Source organism: Hirundo rustica, chromosome Z, assembly GCF_015227805.2.
Source record: "Hirundo rustica isolate bHirRus1 chromosome Z, bHirRus1.pri.v3, whole genome shotgun sequence".
Lineage (NCBI taxonomy): Eukaryota > Metazoa > Chordata > Aves > Passeriformes > Hirundinidae > Hirundo > Hirundo rustica.
The window spans coordinates 10,738,121-10,759,195 of record NC_053488.1 but is presented as its reverse complement, the minus strand read 5'-3'; the positions used below and the strand labels follow the sequence as shown (position 1 = coordinate 10,759,195).

The window sequence follows — 21,075 nt, the reverse complement described above, 5'->3', positions numbered from 1 at the left end:
CTGCTATGAAAATCTTACTGCTATTGTTCCTGGACTTTGCCAGAAGAACTGTAGAACAGTTTACTGACATCCATATACCTACCATGCAAACTGAATGCATTCAGTAATCTGGTTTGTGGTAAATGTTTACAGCACGGCTGGTACTCTTTAAAAGGGGTTGTAATGGAAATGCCATTACAAAGTAACATTACCTCTGTTAATCAAGACAGAGGATTGGGGATTAAAATGCATCAGCTTGCAGACTCTGTCCTCTTGAGCTGAAAGGGATTGTGTTGCTTCTTAAGTGTTCTTGAATCCCTGTAGCTGTATTATCCTGGTGTAGAAGACATGAAGGAAATCTTCCTCTAGTAGCAAAGTATGGCATAACATGAGGCAGGACTACAACTACCTAAATGTAAGTGGGGAGTTAAGTGGAAATAAACTGCATGAGCTCGAAGAGACGAAAATAGTTACAGTAACGCAGTGGAAACCAAAGACAGACTCAGTGTGTCTGTTCAAATATGTGAAGTGCAAATGTGTGTCTTCTTTATAAATGGGTGAGGGAAGGAAATAAATTTTACCTGCTGTTCTGTAAAATTGGTTTGTTGCGGGTTTTTTTCTTCTGTTGGCAAACACGTCCTGAGATCAAGTCTGACTTCAGTGTCTAGCTTCTTGACTCTTTAGGTGTAATAGATATATTAGATAAAATAGTTAGGCATTACTTAATGATAAAACTACTGCTGCTAGATCATGTGTTCTGCATGCTATCAAGTCTGAATTTATAGAGACTTGTGGTTTAACCCCAGCCAGGCACCAAGTCCCATGCAGCTGCTCACTTCCTCCCCCGCCAGCAAGATTGGGGTAAGAACTGAAAGGCTAAAAGCTGGGGAATTTGAGGGGTATGAGAAAGACAGTTCAATAAGGAGAGTGAAAGCCATGTATAGAAGAAAATCTGCCATCTCAGGATAGCATAATGGTTACTGAGGAAGAAAAATGCCATCACTTCAAATGTTGTGTCATGTGTTGTACACACACACACACACACACACACACACACCCCCCTTAGTCCCTTACTCCTTTTTGCCCCTGCTTTGGATACTGAGCATGATATCACATGGTCTGGAATATCCCTTTGGTCAGCTGGGTCACCTGTCCTGGCTGTGTCTCCTCCCAACCTCCCAGGCACCCCCAGCCCCTCAGCACCATGGCAGTACGAGCAGCAGAACAGGCCTTGGCTCTGTGTGAGCTCTGCTCAGCAATAACAAAAACATCTCTGTATTATCAACCCTGTGTTCAGCACAAACCCAAAACACAGCTCCATACCAGTCACTGTTTAGAAAATTACCTCTACTCCAGCCAAAACCAGCACAAGGCTGCTAAGTGGATTATAGGCATCTTGATTCATACACTGAGATTGCTCAGTGTAATGCACTAGTAGTGATGATTCTTTGTCATTTTTCTGTCAGCCTCCCTTACTCTATATTTCTCCCTTTGGGTGTTTAAAAAAAAAGTCAAACAAAAAAAGTAAGTTAGGAAATCTCAAATACTTAACTTCCTCCATACTGTAGATTTGTTGTCTGTAAAAGCCTGATTTCTATCTTCCATATTCTACCAAAAAACCAAATACCTTGAAAAGAAGCACCTTCTGAAACTAGAATAAAAATAATTAAATTTGAAGAATAGTGAAGTTCTCTTGCTGCTGGTAAAATGTATTTGTTTATATACAGTTATTTCACATTTTTGACCTTATAGTAGGAAACACCTGCTGTGGAACTACTCCAAAACTGTTTGTACTGCTGAGGAAAGAACAAGAGCCATATTTACTTTTATTTTATCTTCCTGGATATTGCAGCAAGATTTTTCCCATCTGTGTTGTTTACATTTATTTTCAGGTTTTTATTATGCATTGTCTTTTATCTCTAGTACCTGCTTGATCATTGAGATGGAAAGATAGCCTTTATCCAAGGTGTTTAAAGTTGATGCCTAAGAAGAGGTACTGTAGATAAATAGGGATAGTAATGGCTATCCCTATTAGCAAAACCACAACCCACTCATGGTAGAAATTTTACACTTCACATCAAATAGAAGGTAAAAGAAAGTTTTGAAATTATTTTGCGGGTATCCATGGAGTTCTTCCAAAACTTGCTTGATTGATACAGACCCATATGTGATAGAAGTCTGCCTGTCTCAGGCCGTAGAAAGAGAAGGGTACAGAGGAGACTCCTCCTTGCATAGATGTTTGAAAACAAAGTAACCTGTAGTCCAAGTGAAAAATAGAAACCTTGTAGAGGTTCTAAAGACACAATAGACTTCCCACAGTTCCTGACTAGACAACCAATCTTTGTAGCAGTGCTATAAATTCTTGAGTAGGGTGGGATGTGTATGCCGTGTCAATGGATAATTGGGTTATTATAGTTGTGCCTGAATGGCAGATTTAGCAGTGTGGAAAATCAGGAAAGTCTTACTGAAAATATCTTATACAGAAAGAACCTGCACATTGCAGAGAAAGCCTGAGTACCAGAAAGAAAGGAGGAGAATGATGGCATTTATCATGATTATGTGGAAAGGGAAGAAATAAGACCTGTTTTAGACATGCTAATTTTTATATGAAAGTTATACATGCATTTGGAAGATACAGACAGAGAGAGAGAGAAGGTAAGACAGAACGAGGCAGACTAAACTCTTAGTAGAGAAGAATTTGTTTCTCTGTACATGATGGGTGAACATTGAGAGGAAACTCAGCAAAACTGTGGAGTAATTTATTTTAGCAGTAATTTGCATAGAAAGAAATAGCAAAAGTGATTTATGTTGTGGTATCTGTATTACAAATACTTGTCTGAAGGGTGTTTGTGTTGCAAAGATTGCAGTGTCTCCAGAAGTTAAACAAAGGAAGACAAGCAGGGATGAAGGACAGGCAGTGCCATGAGGCAGTTGCCTTGTAAGTACTGCAAGATAATTATTAGTTACATATTTCTGAGAGTAGCTGTTAGAAAAATTGCTGCAAATACGGTAGTGCACTGGAGCTTTTTTAGTTCATTTTGCTGATGCAAAGGAAAAAGCTGGAAAGCAATGAAACAGCATATAGAGAAAAATGTAACTGTAGTGAGAAAGGGTGTGGTGGCAAGTATTTTTGAAAGCAGTATTGTTGACAGACTGTATAGAGGAAATGTCATGAAAGGCCAAATAAGTAAACATTAGCAATAAGGTGAGAAGCAGAAAAAGGTTGGATCGAATCAGAAATTTTCCTTATAATGAATATATTTTAAGAACAAATGGAATAAAAAGGACTAAAAATTTTTAAAAAGCACTCTTCAATGGAAGCTTTACTGTTGGATGGTGGTTTGTATTTGTGATTCGGTCCATTTATAACTGGTTTTGGAACCAGTAAAACAGTTCAGAGGGGGAAAGTGAGCAGAAATGTATGAGCATTTGATCTTTAGAGGAGTCTTATGCTGCAGTTTTGGTGTCTTTTTTCCATCCGCTGTCTCGGTTTGACGCTAACGGTGAACACTCCAGAATGAGTTGCCTCCCTTTATAGGTTCAACCTATTCCACCAATGAGGAATTGATATGAGTGGAGACAAATGCAACAAGTAACAGATAACTGACAAGCAGAGCAGCGATGGGCTAGAAATGAAAGCAAATAACCATGAGATACAAAATTGCTAAATCTCACAGACTCCTCCTAAACAGAGACACAAAATACTGTTTACCCATGACAGCGACCAATGTGAAATATGTGTGTTATTCCTCAAATTAAATCACTGTGTATTTATCTTTAACATTTAGTTTAAGTATTGCATAAATGTATAATGTGATATATATATATGTGACATATAATGATGTCAGCTCAATCACTACAGCTGTCATTATTTTTGGGAAGGTGCACCCTCTTCTTAAAAGGCATTATTTTTCAGTTTAATTTGAACTATATTTTAAGTATTGGTTCAGATAACAAACAATAAGAAACTCCATCTGTTCAATTGTGTAGAAGAATATTTAATATCTGAAGCACATTATAATTTCTAAAACTGAGAGCATAATCTGTTAGTTTTCGTTTTTTTTAAAGTTGTAGTTATACCAAGGTGACTCTTGATACAGTTTTGATCCAGAAAGAAGTTATTTTCTATTTAAAACTGACCTATCTCAAATTATGAGGGTTTTTTCTGTCACTTATGTGTCCCTGCAGTGGCCATGCAAATTATGTATGCGGTATTCACTAGACTTTTCACCTACCTCTCCTCGTATCCTCAAGCTGTGAAAAGTATAGCAACCACTGTGAGTAATTTTAGTAACAATTCACAAGTAGCAATAACATTTTACTCCTTTTGACTACCCAGCTCATGTGTAGCCAGCATATCTTTGAATAGCAGCACACGCCTCTTTTTCTCAGGGTTGTTTCCCAAGGCGTGTTCTGTAGTTTGCCTTCTGTCATGCTGAAAGAGCTTGCAGACCATGAAGGCAAAATTTCTGTGAATTTAGAAAATTTTATGGTTTTAGATGGCATTTTTGTCATTTACACATTATTATTTTATTTTGAGTCATTTCAAAAGGCATTCAGATTTATTTTCAAAGAGTTACTGGCAGACTGAAATTTTTATGTTACTGTAAAGTTCACACAGTAGGTTAAATCATCCCTATTTAATACTTTAAGGTGTTAATATTTTAAAATAACAATGTTATCATGAAATCATATGTAATAGAAGACCTCATAACTACTAGTAAAATTGAAACAGTTTATAGGAGGTAATTTCTAGGCAAGAGTGGATAATCTGCATGAATAAGATGGCAGACTATTGGACTGACATTGGCATAATGGGGTTCTGATGCATTTTATAAATGAACAAATGCGGATGCAGAGATTCTGAGGTGTTTCTGTAGAATTCTGAGCCATTTGTGTGCAGTGAAGTTCAAGAATGAGTTGGCTCTGGATTTGAATCTGTAAGTGTATATGTCCAATCTGTTTAGTTGGACTAAATTAAATTACTTCAGTTAGTTCAACTAAACTGGGGAGAAAAGAGGGGACTAGAAGGAAGATTGAGCTGACTAAAAAAAATGGTGACATTGCTAATTAGGAAAAGATACAGTGTAAGGAAGTCAGCCAAAACTATAAAAAGTGACAGAGTTGGCACAAAAGAAATTAGTCTATTGGGTGCATCTGAAGATTTGTGTAAATGTGATGAGTAAAAAATGGCTGAAGATGAATGAGAACTGAAACATAGTATTTAATTCTACTTAGAGAAAAAGATTCTGCAACTCGTTGTAAAATGAAAGAATGCAAAATATTTTTCACGTGGACAGTAGAATTATTGCTCATTAGAATATTTTTTAAAGTATGATAAACACCTAACAAATAGTGTGCTTGCATGTGGAAAACAACAAAATAGTGGACTAAAAGGAAGGTGATTGGTAGTTTCTTCAGTATAGTATTAATAAGTGTTTCACAGATACTAAAGAAAATAAAATGGTGAAAAAAAAATGTTAGAAGAGAGCTTGCCTGATGGATGTGTAGTGTATGATGTCAGATTAGTCTGATAGCTACTACCCTGTATCTTCAACAGGACTTCCATTGTTTGCCTTCAGAAGAAAAGGTGGATGTCCTATGCTTGCCTCTTTTTTATTCCAAAGGTGTAGAAAGCCTTGGATGGGAGAATCCATACAAGGAAGTATACACTCCTGTTTTCCTTTTCAATGCTCTCCTTTCCATAATTTGACTATAGGACAGTACTCTGAACCTGCTATTTGTGATGCAGATTACAAAAGGAATTAAATTTAGAGGGTCTTTAACATCTCTGTCTGCATCGTTGACTGCTAAATTCAGTAAGGTTCATGCCCTTCAGGGAGGGAAATTTGTGTAGAGAAGATGCAATGTCATAGAAAGCAACTATGAAACAGGTTTTTGATGGTTAGTTGGGGTTTTTCCCTTTTCAAGAGAAAGCAGATGAATAACAAAGCAGTTTGAGCTAATCTTGAATAAGTGAAAGAAAGACATTGAAACTTGTGATGGTTTTAGTGGGGACTAGGAATGCAGTTGTAAATATTAATGACCATGGAAGGCTAGGATTTTACGTTAGATACCTAGAAATTGTTTAGTGATTATCTTTTTCCTTTTACATCAAGCTTTAGAGAAGTCTTATATTGTGCACTCAGCCTCTTTAGGAAACTTTTTTTTAGATTCTAAATTCTTTTTGTTGATCATCTCATTGATGGAAAATATTTGAAAATTACACTTAATGTGTAGAATAACAGAAAAAGGATAACATTTGCTTGGTTATGCATTAATTAGCATGGCATCACTCCAGATGAGGCTTTCAAGGCTATCATAAATAGTGATACTGGAGACTACTGAGCAACGTGATTATTCTTGCAGTTTTGCTAATGGTTCAAAGGTCTAGAACACAAACATTTCTGGAAATCTGCGCAGAGATTTCTATTATACTGAGATATTATAAATACTATATATGTTTTGGGAGGCTGGGTACTAATCATGTTTCCTTCTAAAAGATAAACCTTGTGTATATTAGGGGTGATGCAGTATTATTATAGATGCCATTATCTAAGCAACGCTTATAAAATACTAGAAATTAATCAGGCCTTGCCTGAGGGATAAACTGACATTTCCATTCACTTTTTAATTTCCCTGGGACTTTACTGGGTTAATATGACAATTTTTCCATAGGGATCCATCGGCTGATGGAAGGAAGTACTGTGATTCTGTTTCTTTCTCCCTCAATGGTAACAACTGTAATATTTCTTTTTTCTCTTCTTGCTAGTGTCCAGTTGCTTTTCCACAGTTTTGTTTGTTTGTTTGTTTGTTTGTTTGTTTGTTTGTTTTGGTTTTTAGGTAGGAATGGAGAGAATTTAGGTACAAGGTTATGGCACTGGACAACTGGCCACGGTTGCAGTATTCTTTATGTATCACATCTCTGTTTCCTTGTTAAAGTGCCATCAACAGTGAAGGCCACGTAGAACATATGACAGTTCATGTTCACAGAGAGGGTGTGTATTTTATGCCTATGGTGAATCAATTGAATGTCCTCCAAATAATATAGTTTTAACCACTGCATGTGCCTGCTTTGGAAACTCTTGTTTGCTTTATACGACTTGATTAAACGTCTCATCAATTTTCAATAAGTTATTTTATTTGAGGTGCTTCTAATACCTTGCCGAAATTTAAGTTTAGTGTCTTCCTAGGTTATATTGAAAGGGAAAATGGAATCACACTCTTCAGTGGCTTTACAGTGCAGAAGATGGCATTAGGGAAATACATAGATCATACTAGGTTTTAAAGGATCACGGTTGGGTTTATACTACTGTGGGTTTTCTTTTATGCAGCTTTTTGTGGCTTATTAACACTGTTTCCAGTTTTCATTTACTTCCATAAGATTTGAATTACTCTGATGGAAGTTTAATCTGCTTCCTTTGGAAGTGCTTCAACACCCTGAATTTTAATAAAGTGTCATGGTCTAGAACTTGGAAGATATGGATAAAATATAGAAGCATTTGTTTTTGAGAAATGGTGAGGTTTTGAAATAATGCAAAAAAAAGAGATAAATCCTAAAGAGGCCAGTTATTATACAATGATTAATACAATTAGGAAGGATTCTGTTCCTATGCTTTGCAGTTATTACAAACTCTTACCAGTAGTGCTCTCAATATTTTGAGAAATAGAACTAGATTGCCTTGTTACGCCTACCTTCATTTCTGGTAGGCTCCACAGATAAAAATAACCAAATAATATTCAAGATTCTGTTATAATGAAAGCTATTATAATAGATTCAGTAATTACCACTCTTAGTACCTACCTGAGCAGAATTGCAGAATTTATAGCTAAAACTTGTGACTGGAAACCATGTGTGACAGAACATCTGCTTCACTATATAAAATTACTTGTATTGGAGGAGAGATTGGTGTGTGTCTTCTTCTTTTTTTTTTTTTTTTTTTTTTTTTTTTTTTTTTTTTTTTTTTTTTTTTCCTTCTGTTAAAGCTGATAAGTATATGACAGTGTAAAAGTGAAAGTATCAAGATTATTTGATCTGGATGTTGTAACTCAATGAAACTAAATCAGAGTTCTGTTGAAATAACATTTTCAGCAAAGTTGAGAGGTGTTTTTATCATGCCGAGCAGGGAATGTTCTAAGAATAGCAAGTTTAATAAGTGTAGGAAGCCCAGTAATTTTCCTCTGAGTGACATGCCTCTCTGACCTGCCTGTTTGCCAGAGCATAAAATTTCACCTAACTAGTGCAAGTCCTTCTCTGGCTGCATACCAGCATTGTTTCCTTGGGTATTTTTTGGAGACTAACTTTAACTTTGACATAGACTAGTGCTCTTGCATATTTATTGGTTTTTAAATCAGTGAATTATACTTAAGAAACTAGTCAGGGAAAGAAGGTCAGTTAGTTCTCAACTATGTGAATAGATAAATCATCATTAATAGTGAATTTTTCTTCCTTTCTATAATAAACAGACAAATTAGTTTGCTTGGATATTGGTAAAGTAGTATTGTTTTATATGTTTCATGTCAGTGCCTACAGAAGAGAGAAACAAATGTTTCTCTGAAGCAAAATATTTTAACTGATATCTTATACTTCATAAGCTATGTGTGCCTCCTAAGCTACTACAATAAACACTAATTGAATGAGAAACTTTGTTGTATTGTATTCAGAAAACAGTAAACCATTCAAAACTCCACTAAAGTTTTGATTTTTGTAATTTATGTATCTATTTTCTATTTTCCATCAACATTTAATGTAAGTTGGGGCTTAAAAGAAACAAACTGTCTCTATGAACTATTTTGGCACCATAGGAAATTCTTTAAGTTCTATTGCACTTAATTTCTGGGGGTTTATCACTGCAAAACACTGTAAAATGAATAGCAGGTTCAAAAGACTGATTTGAGAGTATTTGGAATGTTTTGAAGGCCTTTCTATTTTTCTTCTAAAAAGAACAAATGGGATTTAATTTTTTATTGTAAAATAAAAAAGAAACAGATAGGGTTTTGTGGGTTATTTTTAACCCTTTCAATGTCAGAGTTGAGGTAATGAGGGGGAAAATTACTTGTCTCAATCTGGCAGGCACTATATCTGGACTGGCTCTATTTTAGTGCAACTCAAATTCTAACATGAGAAAATTGCAGAAATTTACAATTCAAAGTGTGTTTCATCAGGGAGAAATCCACAGTTTGTTTTGACACTCAGTTAGAAATTCAGCATGAAGATGGACGTCTCATGAAATTTGCAGCTGCTGATTGAATTTATATTTCCATAAAGGCCACCAACAATAGCAGCCTGCAGGGGAAGTGGGGGGAAAAATGACAAAACTTGTGAGGCTAGCATTTTTTCCTCAGCCCTATAGTAACAAATTATTTGTAATAAGGTCCTAGACTGACCACGATTAAAGAGAAATATAGGCAGCCAGAAAGGAAAGATTTTTCAGTTTAACTGATTTGATCTAAAAATGCCTGAATTTGGATATTTAAATATACATGCAGACATCTGTACAGCATGTAAAATGCAACTGTAAATCAGAAGTGTCCTTAAGGTGAAAAATAAGACTCTTGCTGATAATTACAGAAAGTTTATCATATGTGATTTGATTGCATAATAAATTATCAAGATAGAAAATAAATGTTATTGAAATATACTAAAATAGGTTATCTTTATTAGGGGTGAAAATCTCATCTGTGGCATGCTCCATCTCATTCATACACATACACAGATAAGAGAGAATATGTTAGATTCAATTTTATTTCTCTGAGTAACATTATGTTGGTCATGTAAAAAAATAAATATGCATTCACATAAACCAGATCCATGTTATGAAAACAATTAGTAAGAAATGCCATTGAGACAATTGCTATAATAGAATATAACAAATGTTATCCTTCTGGTTACAATGCTTTGTGCTTTTCTGTCTCCGTTTTTATGGAAGAAAGAGGGCAGGAGAAGGAAAAGGTCAAATATTTCTGAAGTATCTTCGTTTTTGATAGAAGCAGCAAAGCAGTATCATCGTCAATCCGTTGACAACTTTGTTTCAGAGTATCTGTTCATCTTGACTGTTGAGAAGTTCAGTGTTCAGCTCTTTTCTTTAATCTTGGTGTTAGAGATTTCTGCCTGCAGCTCTCAATGCACCACAAGGCAGCTACATACACCAAGTTGTGTCTGGAAACCTTTTCCTCATAGTTTGTAGTCTGCATTGGTGCCATCCTTTACTGCAGTTAAGGAAGGTCAACAAATAAGAGTTTTGAGGTCAGTAGGCACTCGAGTGTTGCAGAAACTAAAAAGGGAGTTCTCCACAGCGGGACAAAGCAGAGTTGCAGTTTAGTGTGGTGAGACACAAGTCATGTGGTTTTGATATTTAAGAATTAAAGTGCTTGTGTGACATCTTAGTGTAAAGATATGGGGATCACATATCTTAGCTGCTCACATCAGAGAAGAATGAGTTAGAATGCTAATTAGGTTAATTGAGCAAATTTGCAATAATGAAAATATCTGTGAGTGTCTTTATTTCTGAGTTTGCATTTTAGACATTAAATTGATAGAGAATAATAGAGTAACTGTTTTTAATTTTATTACCAGTAGGTTTAGGAACCTACTAGTCTTTGATGTACAAAGAAATGAAATTGTTTGGTTATAGAGTTTCTAAGTATCACAACTTGTGGTTTTGTTGGCTGTAAACTCTGTGTATCAAATACTTGTATTACAGTTATTACAAGCTATTCAATTCTAAAGGTTTCCATCCAAAAATGGTCTTTCTTCTTTTCTTTCTCTAGCATCAGGGTAATTGCTTTCACATAGAAATTTTTGCATAAACTTATTGACAACTATTACAATACTTGCACCTGGTGCGATACTCCTAAATCAATGAGCACTCAAATAGGTATTTAAGTACTTGATGTTTAGGTCTTTACATACTGTGAAAGTGCATAGACCTCAGTTTATTCTATTTAGTCTACAATTTAGTTAAGCCAGGACTGTGGAACTTGAACAGGAAAAAAACATCAAATGTCGACTCTATGTTGCTTTTTTTGTAAGCATTTCCCCTTTCTAACTTGAAAAGAGATGACACGAAGTCTGAAAGTTGAGTAGAAAAATAAAATAAAATAATGATTTGACTCAGATGTAAAAAGCTTTGACTTATGGTTAGTCCTTGTTCTTAGCTGTTGCACTTTAGGTCTTTTCCTGCTTAAAATAGCTTTGGAAGCAGATCAGGTATTGCTGCAATTCCTTGGGTATGTGAAGGCTTTTTTTTAAATTTCTTCATGACCTATAGCACTCTGAGTGCACCAAAATCAGCTAAACTATGGGATTACTGGAAAGTACCTTAACTAATGGGTATATGCACACAGGCCAACTTAAATAAACTTCTGGAGAGAGGTTTGAAAGTAACCTAACAATGGAAAGCTAGAGAGGAATCACACACACACAAAAACAAAACAAAAAACCAAAAAACAAAACCCCACAAACAAACAAACATAAAACCTGTCAAATGGTAAATTGTTTTGCATTGCTATTGATCAACTGAATTACTTCTTACTGATATGTGTTGTTTAACATTGTTTTAAAAAGTACCTTTGAAATACTTGTTTATCGTAGAATTCTAACCAAATAAACTAAACATTCTTTATTTCTGTATAAATGAAAGATGTAATTTTGTAGAAAAAAAGAATAACATTTAAGGCTCCTTAAATATGTGTAGGATATGCATATACATGAAGTGGGTGATATATCTCAAGGACGTTAACTTTTCTTCAGAAGTTGCACTATTGGGTTGACTGTGGCTGAAACAGATAAGTGTTCTTCCCTAACTTCCACAATGAAAAGCAAACACAGTGAAATAGTACTCTTTCTAGTGGGGTACAATGTTAGCTGTTATTGTGTTCAGACCTTGTATAAGATTGAATTTTCTTTGCAAATCTCACATCTGCAATCCTTTTGTAAAATTAATTAAAATATATTAAACCCCAGAAGTAGCATTAGTATCCTGAGAATCTGTGTGCAGCTAGTTGTAATAATTCTATTTATTGTGGAAAAAGCGGAGATGGTAAATGAGTTTTGCAAAAGATTTCTAATTGAAATGTAATGAATCATTCAAACCAGTCTGCAACACGGCTGTGTTGGGTCATATTGCAGGATGGATGTTCTTCACAACTGTGACTTTCTTTTCATTTTATTTACAATTCATACCCTTGCTGTCATTTAACAATTTCTCTTCCCTGTGTCACTGCTTTTTTGTTTATCTCCCTGCATTATGTTTTTATTTATAAGAGTACAAGTTATTGTGCACTTGCTATCTGCTTGCTCAATTCCCTTTATACATGCTTGCGTCCCATTTTAAGCTATTTTCCATACATTTACAGAATAAATTCAGCACCTGACTCTCAGATTTATTCACATTTTGACAGTAATTGGTAGAAGGGCATTTCTTGAATGTGATAAACCAAAAGAAACCAATAGAACTGTTGGAAACCTTCATTTGTACTAGTATCATTTGCACTTGTGTTCCCAAAAGAATGTAATGTTGCATAATTCTAGTAGGCTTATTGTAGACTTATTTACAAAACAGTGCTTCTTTTTAAAGACATGGTATGTATAGGGCTTCACAGACGAGAAGGAAGACCCAAGGCTTTCCAGTGAGCAGGGGGTGGGAGCTGGTGGTGCTACATCCTGGTGCCAGATTAAGAGAGCCCAGGGGCTACAATGGCAGTGGCTATTTAGCAGAGGGATTTGTCTGTCCCTTGGAGGAAATTGTTTCACCAACAAATGTTACTTAATTTAACTGCCACAGTCTAAGATACAGCAGGTTTTCAAAACATAAGATTTTTGTGAACTCCATGGGCACTGATCCCAGAGGAAGTTACTGACTTTGTCAGCTGGCAATTCTTTTGGTAAGTGAAATGAGACTGTGATGTTTGTAGTGTACGTGAGTCTTTTTTCTTTGACAGTACATGTTCCCAAAAATGGAAGCACTTTCCCTGGCTTCAAACTTTAAATCGAAGTCTGAAGAAACATGTCTTCCTTTGAGAAGAAATTAGTACTTGAATACAACTCTGGAAAGCCAAATGTATTGCTGTTTCAATTTAAATATAAATAGCAAAATTGAAACACAATTTTTGACCATGAGTGCCTCATACATACAGCTTTAAATGGCTTACTGAGTCAGCACTTAACAAGTTTAATAATTCTTGATCCTGCATTGCTGTAAAACTGGAAGTCACTGATCTGGTTCATTTCAGGTTAATGGAAATCAGAACCATCGAACATCTGTGGTCTTGCTGCTCTTAAAAGTTGTAACATGTTTCTGTTATGATTTTATAAAGCATAAAGCATTTTAGATTATTTCAAGTGTGTTAATTATTGGAGAAGATAGAACTATATCTGTAAGTGATAGATGTTAGGTGCAAATACTTAACTATTGTGTATTTCAGAATATTGTATTTATTGTATGAATGAGTATAATGAACTGTTGGAAGTTATTAATTTGTCACTTATCAAAAGTTAATTAACCTCATGGAAATCTAAATTTGGGGGGAAAAATCATTATTCTTCAAGCAAAGGATATTATTTTAAAATATTTATATCTTTACTAAGTTGAAAATAATTATTGCAGAAACACTGGAATTATGTCCACGAGGTGACATGAAGACAGTCATCAGTGAACAGACTCCCTCAGCTAAAAATCTATACAAAGCAAAGACAGCAGCTTTCACAAGTTAATACTCACCCTTAAAATGGTTGTCTCTTACAAGAAACTTGTCCCTTCTTCAGTCGAGATGAAAACTCTTGGTCTTGTTCTGACAGTGATGCTGCTCCTGCAGCCTATAGATATGTTAATCTACATTTGTTACTTCTAGAGGAGTAGTTCTTCCTCTGCTTTGTATGAAAAACCGCTCATAGTTTAGTTGCTTTGCTAATTTAAGTGCTCCTTCACATTTAGCAAAAACTACCGTTTGTTTGGTGGTTACCAAACAGGAAAGAAATGGGTGACCCATTCCTTGAGTGTTGTAAGAGAAACCTTTGTTTTGAGTATGTGACATTTATGTTGGGTTGCTGACAATGAAATAATAGGCTGTTAGTGAATCAAGTACAATTTAATCTCTTCGAAGTACATAGCACTTCAGTAAAAAGGTATGCTTTAAAAATGCTTCTTTCATCACGAAGTTTAGCACACTGCTGTGCAAACTGGAATTTAGGCCATTTGCCTTAAATTCACAAAGGCTGCATGTTCAGTCTGTGCATTAAAAAAAAAAAAAAAATCTTAGTGAGATGTTTCTTCCATGGACTCAAACCATCAGGCCAAAAGAGTCCTGGTCCTAAGTTCTCATGATCATCTGATATTAATTCAGTTTGAATGGGAATTGTTACTTTCACATAGTAGTAGTGTGTGAGAGGAAGATCCTATTTCCATCTGCTGACTTCAAAACATGCTGATATTTTATATCTGGCAGGGGCACTTGTTCAGGTAGCTCAGTTCAGGTGCCAGAAATGTTCAGCTTCCTGTTGCTGGTCCCACCCCTGCTCTCACAGATAATGTGTGCCACAGTTTTTTTAGCTGTACACATTGTACAAATTTGTTTGAGGGTTAATAGGAAATATTTTTCAAATAATGGTTTTGTAAACTGAAAAACAATCTAGGGCTGCTGAAAATATTTAGAATAGGGTATATACCTTTTTTTTTTTTTTTTTTTTTTTTTTTTTTTTTTTTTTTTTAAGACATTGGTATCAGAATAGTAATAATTTGGTTATAGAACACCACAGTTTTGGGATTCATTATTTATTTCTGTCTGGAAATGGCTTTTTCTAACTGTAAATACATGTATATATTATTTAGTCACTGCAGTGCATTAACTAGGATATTTTGCCCATAGAAAGACTCTTAGAAGTTACTGAAAAAAATATTAATTTTATAACATCTGTGCATATCTGCTGTTAACCATGGGTTTTGTTGTGAAAATATAGCTTGGTTTCTAGGCTCCTAAGTCTATAGATAAGTCTGTAGAAATTTAGAAACTGATTCATTATGCCATTGGCTACCCCTTTATGTTTCACTGAGTATTTCTTTTGCTAGCTTTGACTATCCCCTTTTTATGCCAGCAGGCCAGGAAACTTCTGCTAAACAGTTTTGTTTGGGGGCTTTTATACAAATTCATTCCAGTCATGACATGTTGGGTTTTCGGTAGACTGGGACTGAAAGGTTTAGAGAAAATATGTGAAGTAAGAATGTATATAAATGTAACATATGTAAATACTGTATCACTTGCTGAAGGCTCTGGCAATTATTTAGGCTTCTTGGACCTTTTGCCAGCTTGAAAACTCTTGCAAACTTGCAAATTTTGGCTACTTTGATGTTCAGTGTAAATGATGTTGTATCTGATATTATGTGAGACTGTTCTGTACATCTGGTAAATTCCTTCTGAAGTGAGCTGCTTTTTGTTTTAAGACACAATTGGATATATTGTGTTATGTATATAATCCCAAGCTGAAGAATTCATGGTTCTTCAGTGTTTCTAACATCCAGTGGTCACATGAAAATCAGGTTAATTTAAAAGTTAACACTGTTCTTATGGTGCTATTTTTAATTGCTTCATATGTATGCTCTTACAAATGGAATTTCTTGCACTGCTGTAGCAAAGACCCAAGTTTTTTTTGAAAATATGGGAATGAATTAATAGGAAGCAAAAAAGTCAATAAAGTGAAAAAAACCCACTTTCCTAAATGGTAAAATGTTTTAATTACACTCAAAGAGGCCTCAGTGTGATCTTCCCTGCAAAAGCCTATGTAAATTATTTGTCAGTGGTGGTCTGCCAAAAAAAACCTAGGGGACAAGGAAAATCAGACAGTTGAAGTTAATTAGTGTCATGTGTGCATCACAAATGCAGAGAGACTTAAAAGCCACCAGCAGTACTCAAAATAACACATTTGGGAAATAAGTTCTGAGTTTGGCTGTACAGTATGATTTGACTGTGGGATCTTGAGGATGAATTTTTATGTGAGTTTTATGAAAGCTTGCAACAGAATAAGAAGTGGAATATTTTATTAAATAGTACCAGTCACAAGTTGTGGTACCAGTTGGAAAAAAACAGTTCTTCACTACTTTTTCTAATGGTGATTTATTCAGATGTTGTGATACACAAAGTATGGGCAGTTTTTTTAAAGGTGCTGTTCTAACAGTAAAGTCTGTTAAATTTACAAGATTGGAGAAGAGGGTTTTGGGTTTTTTCTGAGACTTGGGCAGCATCAGCCCTAATTAGATAAATCTTCAGCTTTTCTGGAGATCTGTATGTGAAGAAAGTAATTCTGTAGTTTTGTTTTGCTTTGTGTAAGAACAGTGTAAGAAATTAAATCATCCATTATATTATTGAAAAAAAAAAAGTTACAGCAAGGTATGAACTATAATTTCATCAGCATATAGGAATTGTATATTTATAAGACAAATAAGTATAAATCATATAATTTCCAACACTGATTAAAAATATCTAATTTTGAAGATGAAGGCATTCTACACCATACTCTGCCTGATGGCATATCTTGAAAGAATAAAAATGTTGCATTGCTTAAAAATAAAATATAAAGCTAAAGAAAAATCTTAGAGAAGGAATTTCAGATTATATACAGGTTCTTATTTTAATGTATTAAATACTTAATAATGAATAATAACATGGAGTTTAGCTACTAATAGTTCTAAGTCCCAAGTGGTTTCAGTTTTTAAATGACTTCAGTTGAAATACTTGTTGAAAGCATACTGAAGGAATGAACTGCATTAATCACTTCATTATGAAATAAAATGTTTTATGCAGATATACTTTGTATTTCCTCAAAATGTCAAATTTCTGCATATCAGCACCCCAGGAAGAGAAAAAGATAGTAGAAAATGCCTAGGGAATATTATTAGGTTTTACCCTATGAGGGATGAGAATCTGGCATATATTTCCGGTACCTGCTAATTTAAAAAGTAAATTAAAATACCCTTTCTCCATACAGTAGTACAGTATCTGACAGTCAATTTGCTGTGTACCACCTTACTGTTTGAATTTTTAAATTCTTCTTTGACAGTAATAGAATCAGAATGTGGGATGTAGATTCAGGTTCCCCACACTGTCTCCCCTTTCAATATACTGAATCCCTATCACGTTCCTACCTACTGAGGGTTTTTTTGTTTTTAAAGAAAAAATATTTAGTTCATAGGCTGTTATGAAAAGTCATAGAAGTACAAGGCAGTTGCCAGTAATTGGAGATGTTGTGGCCTGACTGCTTTGCAAATGTAAACAGTGAGCTTTGAGTGCTGTTTATCATCATCAGTAATACAAGTCAACTTGGAAATAGATCATTGAAGCTTTTCTTGAAGTTACTGAAATATAATGTTTCAAATTAACTTCTAGATGGTAATAATTTTCTCAGTATTTTAATATTTCGTTTTCATCCTATATGTCATTGCACTCACGTGAATAAATACAGTTCTTTCAAAATTCTAAGGTGGTCAGCAATTATAAATTTATATGGAAATACGTAGTATATAATATGTATATATAACAATATAGTATAAGTAAAATTAAATATTATATTTATTAAAATTTTTTACATGTAACTGCATAAAAATTATATATAAAATATATAATATAAAGATATGTATTTTTCTTTCCTTTTTTTCTGCTATAGGGCAGATTATACCAGAAAGAAGATTTGTAGAAGCAGTAAATCGTGAAGCATATCAGTATCAAATGGGTGACTTTCCAGCAGAATGGGAAGGTAAATACTTTGGATTTATTTCAAGATAATTTTGCCATTGAATATAGGCTCTGTATTTTTAATGGAAAGCCTGACAATGTAAACAAGTAATTTGTCATCTTTCATTTTAGGTAAGGCAGGCTTTTATTTAACTGCATGTTATGGATTAGTACAGTTTAGTTTTTTAGTCATGGAGGAATGGAGAATGATTTCCTGGGTCAGGACCTGGGAATTGCTTTAGAAAAGACAGGGACCTATCAGAGGGCTAGTTGGAATATTGGCATCTGTTTTGACTGCTGAAAATTGTTGGCTACGACTTTGGGAAGTACCATATAAAACTCCTTGATTTCCTGCAGGTTGGCCCTTTTCCTTTTTTCCTTTAGCCAGAGAGAGACAGGTAACATCGAGCTGGGCCTGCTGCTCCCCCTTTTTGGGGGGAAGCTGACCTGAGGCCTGGCCGGATTCCATCAGCTCCTAGGTTGGGAGGGGGAAGGAGACATGGCTGCTTTACAACAGCTACTTTCTCCAAAATTCCCTGGAGCAGGGAGAGATCTCTGCTGGGCCCCTGATGAGAGCTATGGGCGCCAATTAGGCTGAGACCACCCCAATTTACATCGAGGGGTGGGCTGAAAAGCTTTATGATCCTGCCTGGTTTTTTTGTAATTCCGGACTGCCCAAGTACTCTGATCTCTAATGTTTCTGCATGAGTTCTGTGTAGCCTTGAACATCTAATACCATAAGCTACCGCAAAAGAGACTCTGGGCAGATTTCTCAGGACTGGACTTTCTGTTGACAGTGGACTTCTCCTGCAGCAAGCAGCAGCCTGACCGTCCTCTCTCTGATGCCAAGAGCAAGAAGAAGGAAGCTGCCCCCTGCTCTGTCCTTTTCCTGCCCGAAAACTCACGTGCTCTTCCCCCTCCTGACTTTCAGCCACCTCCTTTATGTTCGTCCAGCACCATCTAAGTGCTGATACTTAGTCAACTAACAACTTACGAGGGAAAATTCTATAAGGAAAAAAAGAAAAAAAGGAACATACCTAACCCCCAACATACACAGATATTACTGTGGTCTAATTTGTCAGTGAGCTGCAAATGAATTGAATCTACAACAGGTTTGGAGGAAATGTCTTAGTATATTTGCTTTACCTCGTTCCCTTTCCATTATGCTTGATGCTCTTCTCTGAGGGAGATGATATTGAGCAAAGAAAAAACTTCAGGCCCATTATATCCCTTCATGGAGTCAGTAGAAAAATAGAAAACATTCTTATCTTGTCTGTCATAGGTTGGCACAATTTGGTTTTTAGTTGGGGAGGAATGTGGAGTGTTGCCCTGTCAGGACCTTGGAGTTGTTTTGGAAAGGACAGGGACCTATCAGAGGCTAGTTTTAGATATTAGCATCTGCTTTGACCACTGAGAATGTTGAATGCAACTTTGGGAAGTACCCATATAAATCCTGATTTTGTTCAGGTCAGTCCTTTTCCTCCTGGCCAGTTGAACAGGTGACATCGAGTCGGGATGTCCTGTTAGCCAGCTGGGCCTGTCACTCTCCCCCCTTGAGGAGAGCTGGCCCTGAGACCTGGCCGGGCTCCATCGACTCCCAGTGGTGGAGAGAGGTTGCAGCTTAACGTCAACTATTTTTAAAACCTCCCTGGAGCCCTGGAGCAGAGAGGGATCTCTGCCAGGCCCCTGATAACAGCTATGAGCCCAGTTGGGCTGGGGCTATGCCAGTTGTCGCCGAGGGGTGGGCAGAGCTCTCCATCCTGCCCCCTCCTCTGGTGACTCCCAGGCAGAGGGGAAAAAGAGTGAAGAAGGAGAAACCCAGCTGATCTGAGATACAGTGGGGGATAAGCTGCTGCCCACCAAAGATCGAATGGCCTCTGCAAGCCTGGACAGATTTAACCCTTTCCTGGCAAAAGAAGCTACCAAAGCCTAACCCTTCCATGAGAGAGAGAAGAAAGAGACAGAGTGTGTGTAGAAAAGGCACAGCATAAAGTCAGTGGAGCAAGAGTGAAAGAACTGATAAAGGTTATTAGACGGAGGGATTGAGGAAGTGGACATTTTTAACCAGACTTCTCTGGTGTAAACTATGGAAAAATAGACTATTTCTTATAATATCTTAATGTTGTTTGGGGGAATGCTAGTTCTAGTCAAAAGTTAGGGACTGGTATAATCAAGATTTAATCAAGAATCTTGAACTGAGTAAGCCCCTCCCTCCTGGGTTAAAAGGAGGTCTCTATTTCTTTTGAGATAGAGATGATTTTAGAGATAGAAGAAGAGAATCCGTGTTTTGTACTAGCAAATGCATTCTTAAACAGTACCCCAGATACATTGAAAGGCCCATAAGTCGCCAGGGAAAAGGCTTCTAATGGGTGGAACAGCACAGTCTGCAAAAACTCCAGGCAGTTGCAGTTTTGTGACCTTGGGAGCCACATGACTGTTTTTGTTTTGTGGCGAATGTCTCCATAGGACTCTAGAGAGACTCCTTTAAATGGAGATACTGACTGAAAATCACAGGTTGTGTCTCTCCATGTTGTTTGTAAGAAAGTTAACAGTTTGTAAGGGGAGGGAAGAGTGTTTTAAAATTTCATTTTGGGTTTTTTTTTCCAACTTTTTTTTTTCCATTCTTTTAGTGTGTGTTAATAAACCTATTTGTTTATTTTTAAGCTTGAACCTGTTTTGCTTCTCATGATCCTCTTCCACAGGACAAAAGAGTAAATACTAAGACCACTACACTAAATTCAGTAAACAGAATTCAATGAATGTGAAACCACTACATTGTCTTATCATTGTCATTACACTAATTCCTAGGATTTTTGCTGTGATCAACTGAGGCTAGTACTAAGTGCTGAAAGCTTTTGAAAGGTGTTTCAACACTATTGTCAGTGTTTGCCAACTATGCCGAAACCACAGTATCAAGAGTTTCTGTCTTCTACTGCTGCAGTACCCAGGTTGGCTTAGCAAGTCTTGCTCTAGTTGTTTCTGGTTCTCTGTCAGTCCTAAATAGCTGTCTTCTGAAGGAGCAGCAACCTGATAGGCTTGTCCTAACTAAATCAATTGGTACTTGAATGGATGAATGCTATTTATCCAGCCTTCTGAAGGCCTTTTTCCTCATCCAGAAGTTCTCTAGCCATCTGTGCTCATCTTAGTTCTCTGTGACTGTCATGCAAATTGCACCAGAGACACTGAGAAGCTTCAGGTAACTGCTCTCCTGTGAATGAATTCTCATTAAGGACAATTCAGTAATCTCTGTCTGCAGTTGGCTGGAATTAGGAGGAACACAACACAGACAGTCAGATTGTCTCAGATGGGTGTGAGCTAATCATCCTTTCACAAATGGTCTTGGACTGCAATGTTCAACCAAATTGCTACACCAAA

General features: G+C 36.1%; 1 protein-coding gene across 1 annotated transcript in view; it reads left to right on the top strand.

Moving 5' to 3' along the window:
* The window catches only part of NDUFAF2 (NADH:ubiquinone oxidoreductase complex assembly factor 2), a 63,519-nt gene that overhangs the window by 18,865 nt on the left and 23,579 nt on the right, over nucleotides 1-21,075 (top strand). Inside the window, exon 2 of the mRNA XM_040090543.2 lies at nucleotides 17,633-17,722. Within this exon, the coding sequence (XP_039946477.1) occupies nucleotides 17,633-17,722 (90 nt within the window). The remainder of the gene's footprint in view (nucleotides 1-17,632; nucleotides 17,723-21,075) is intronic.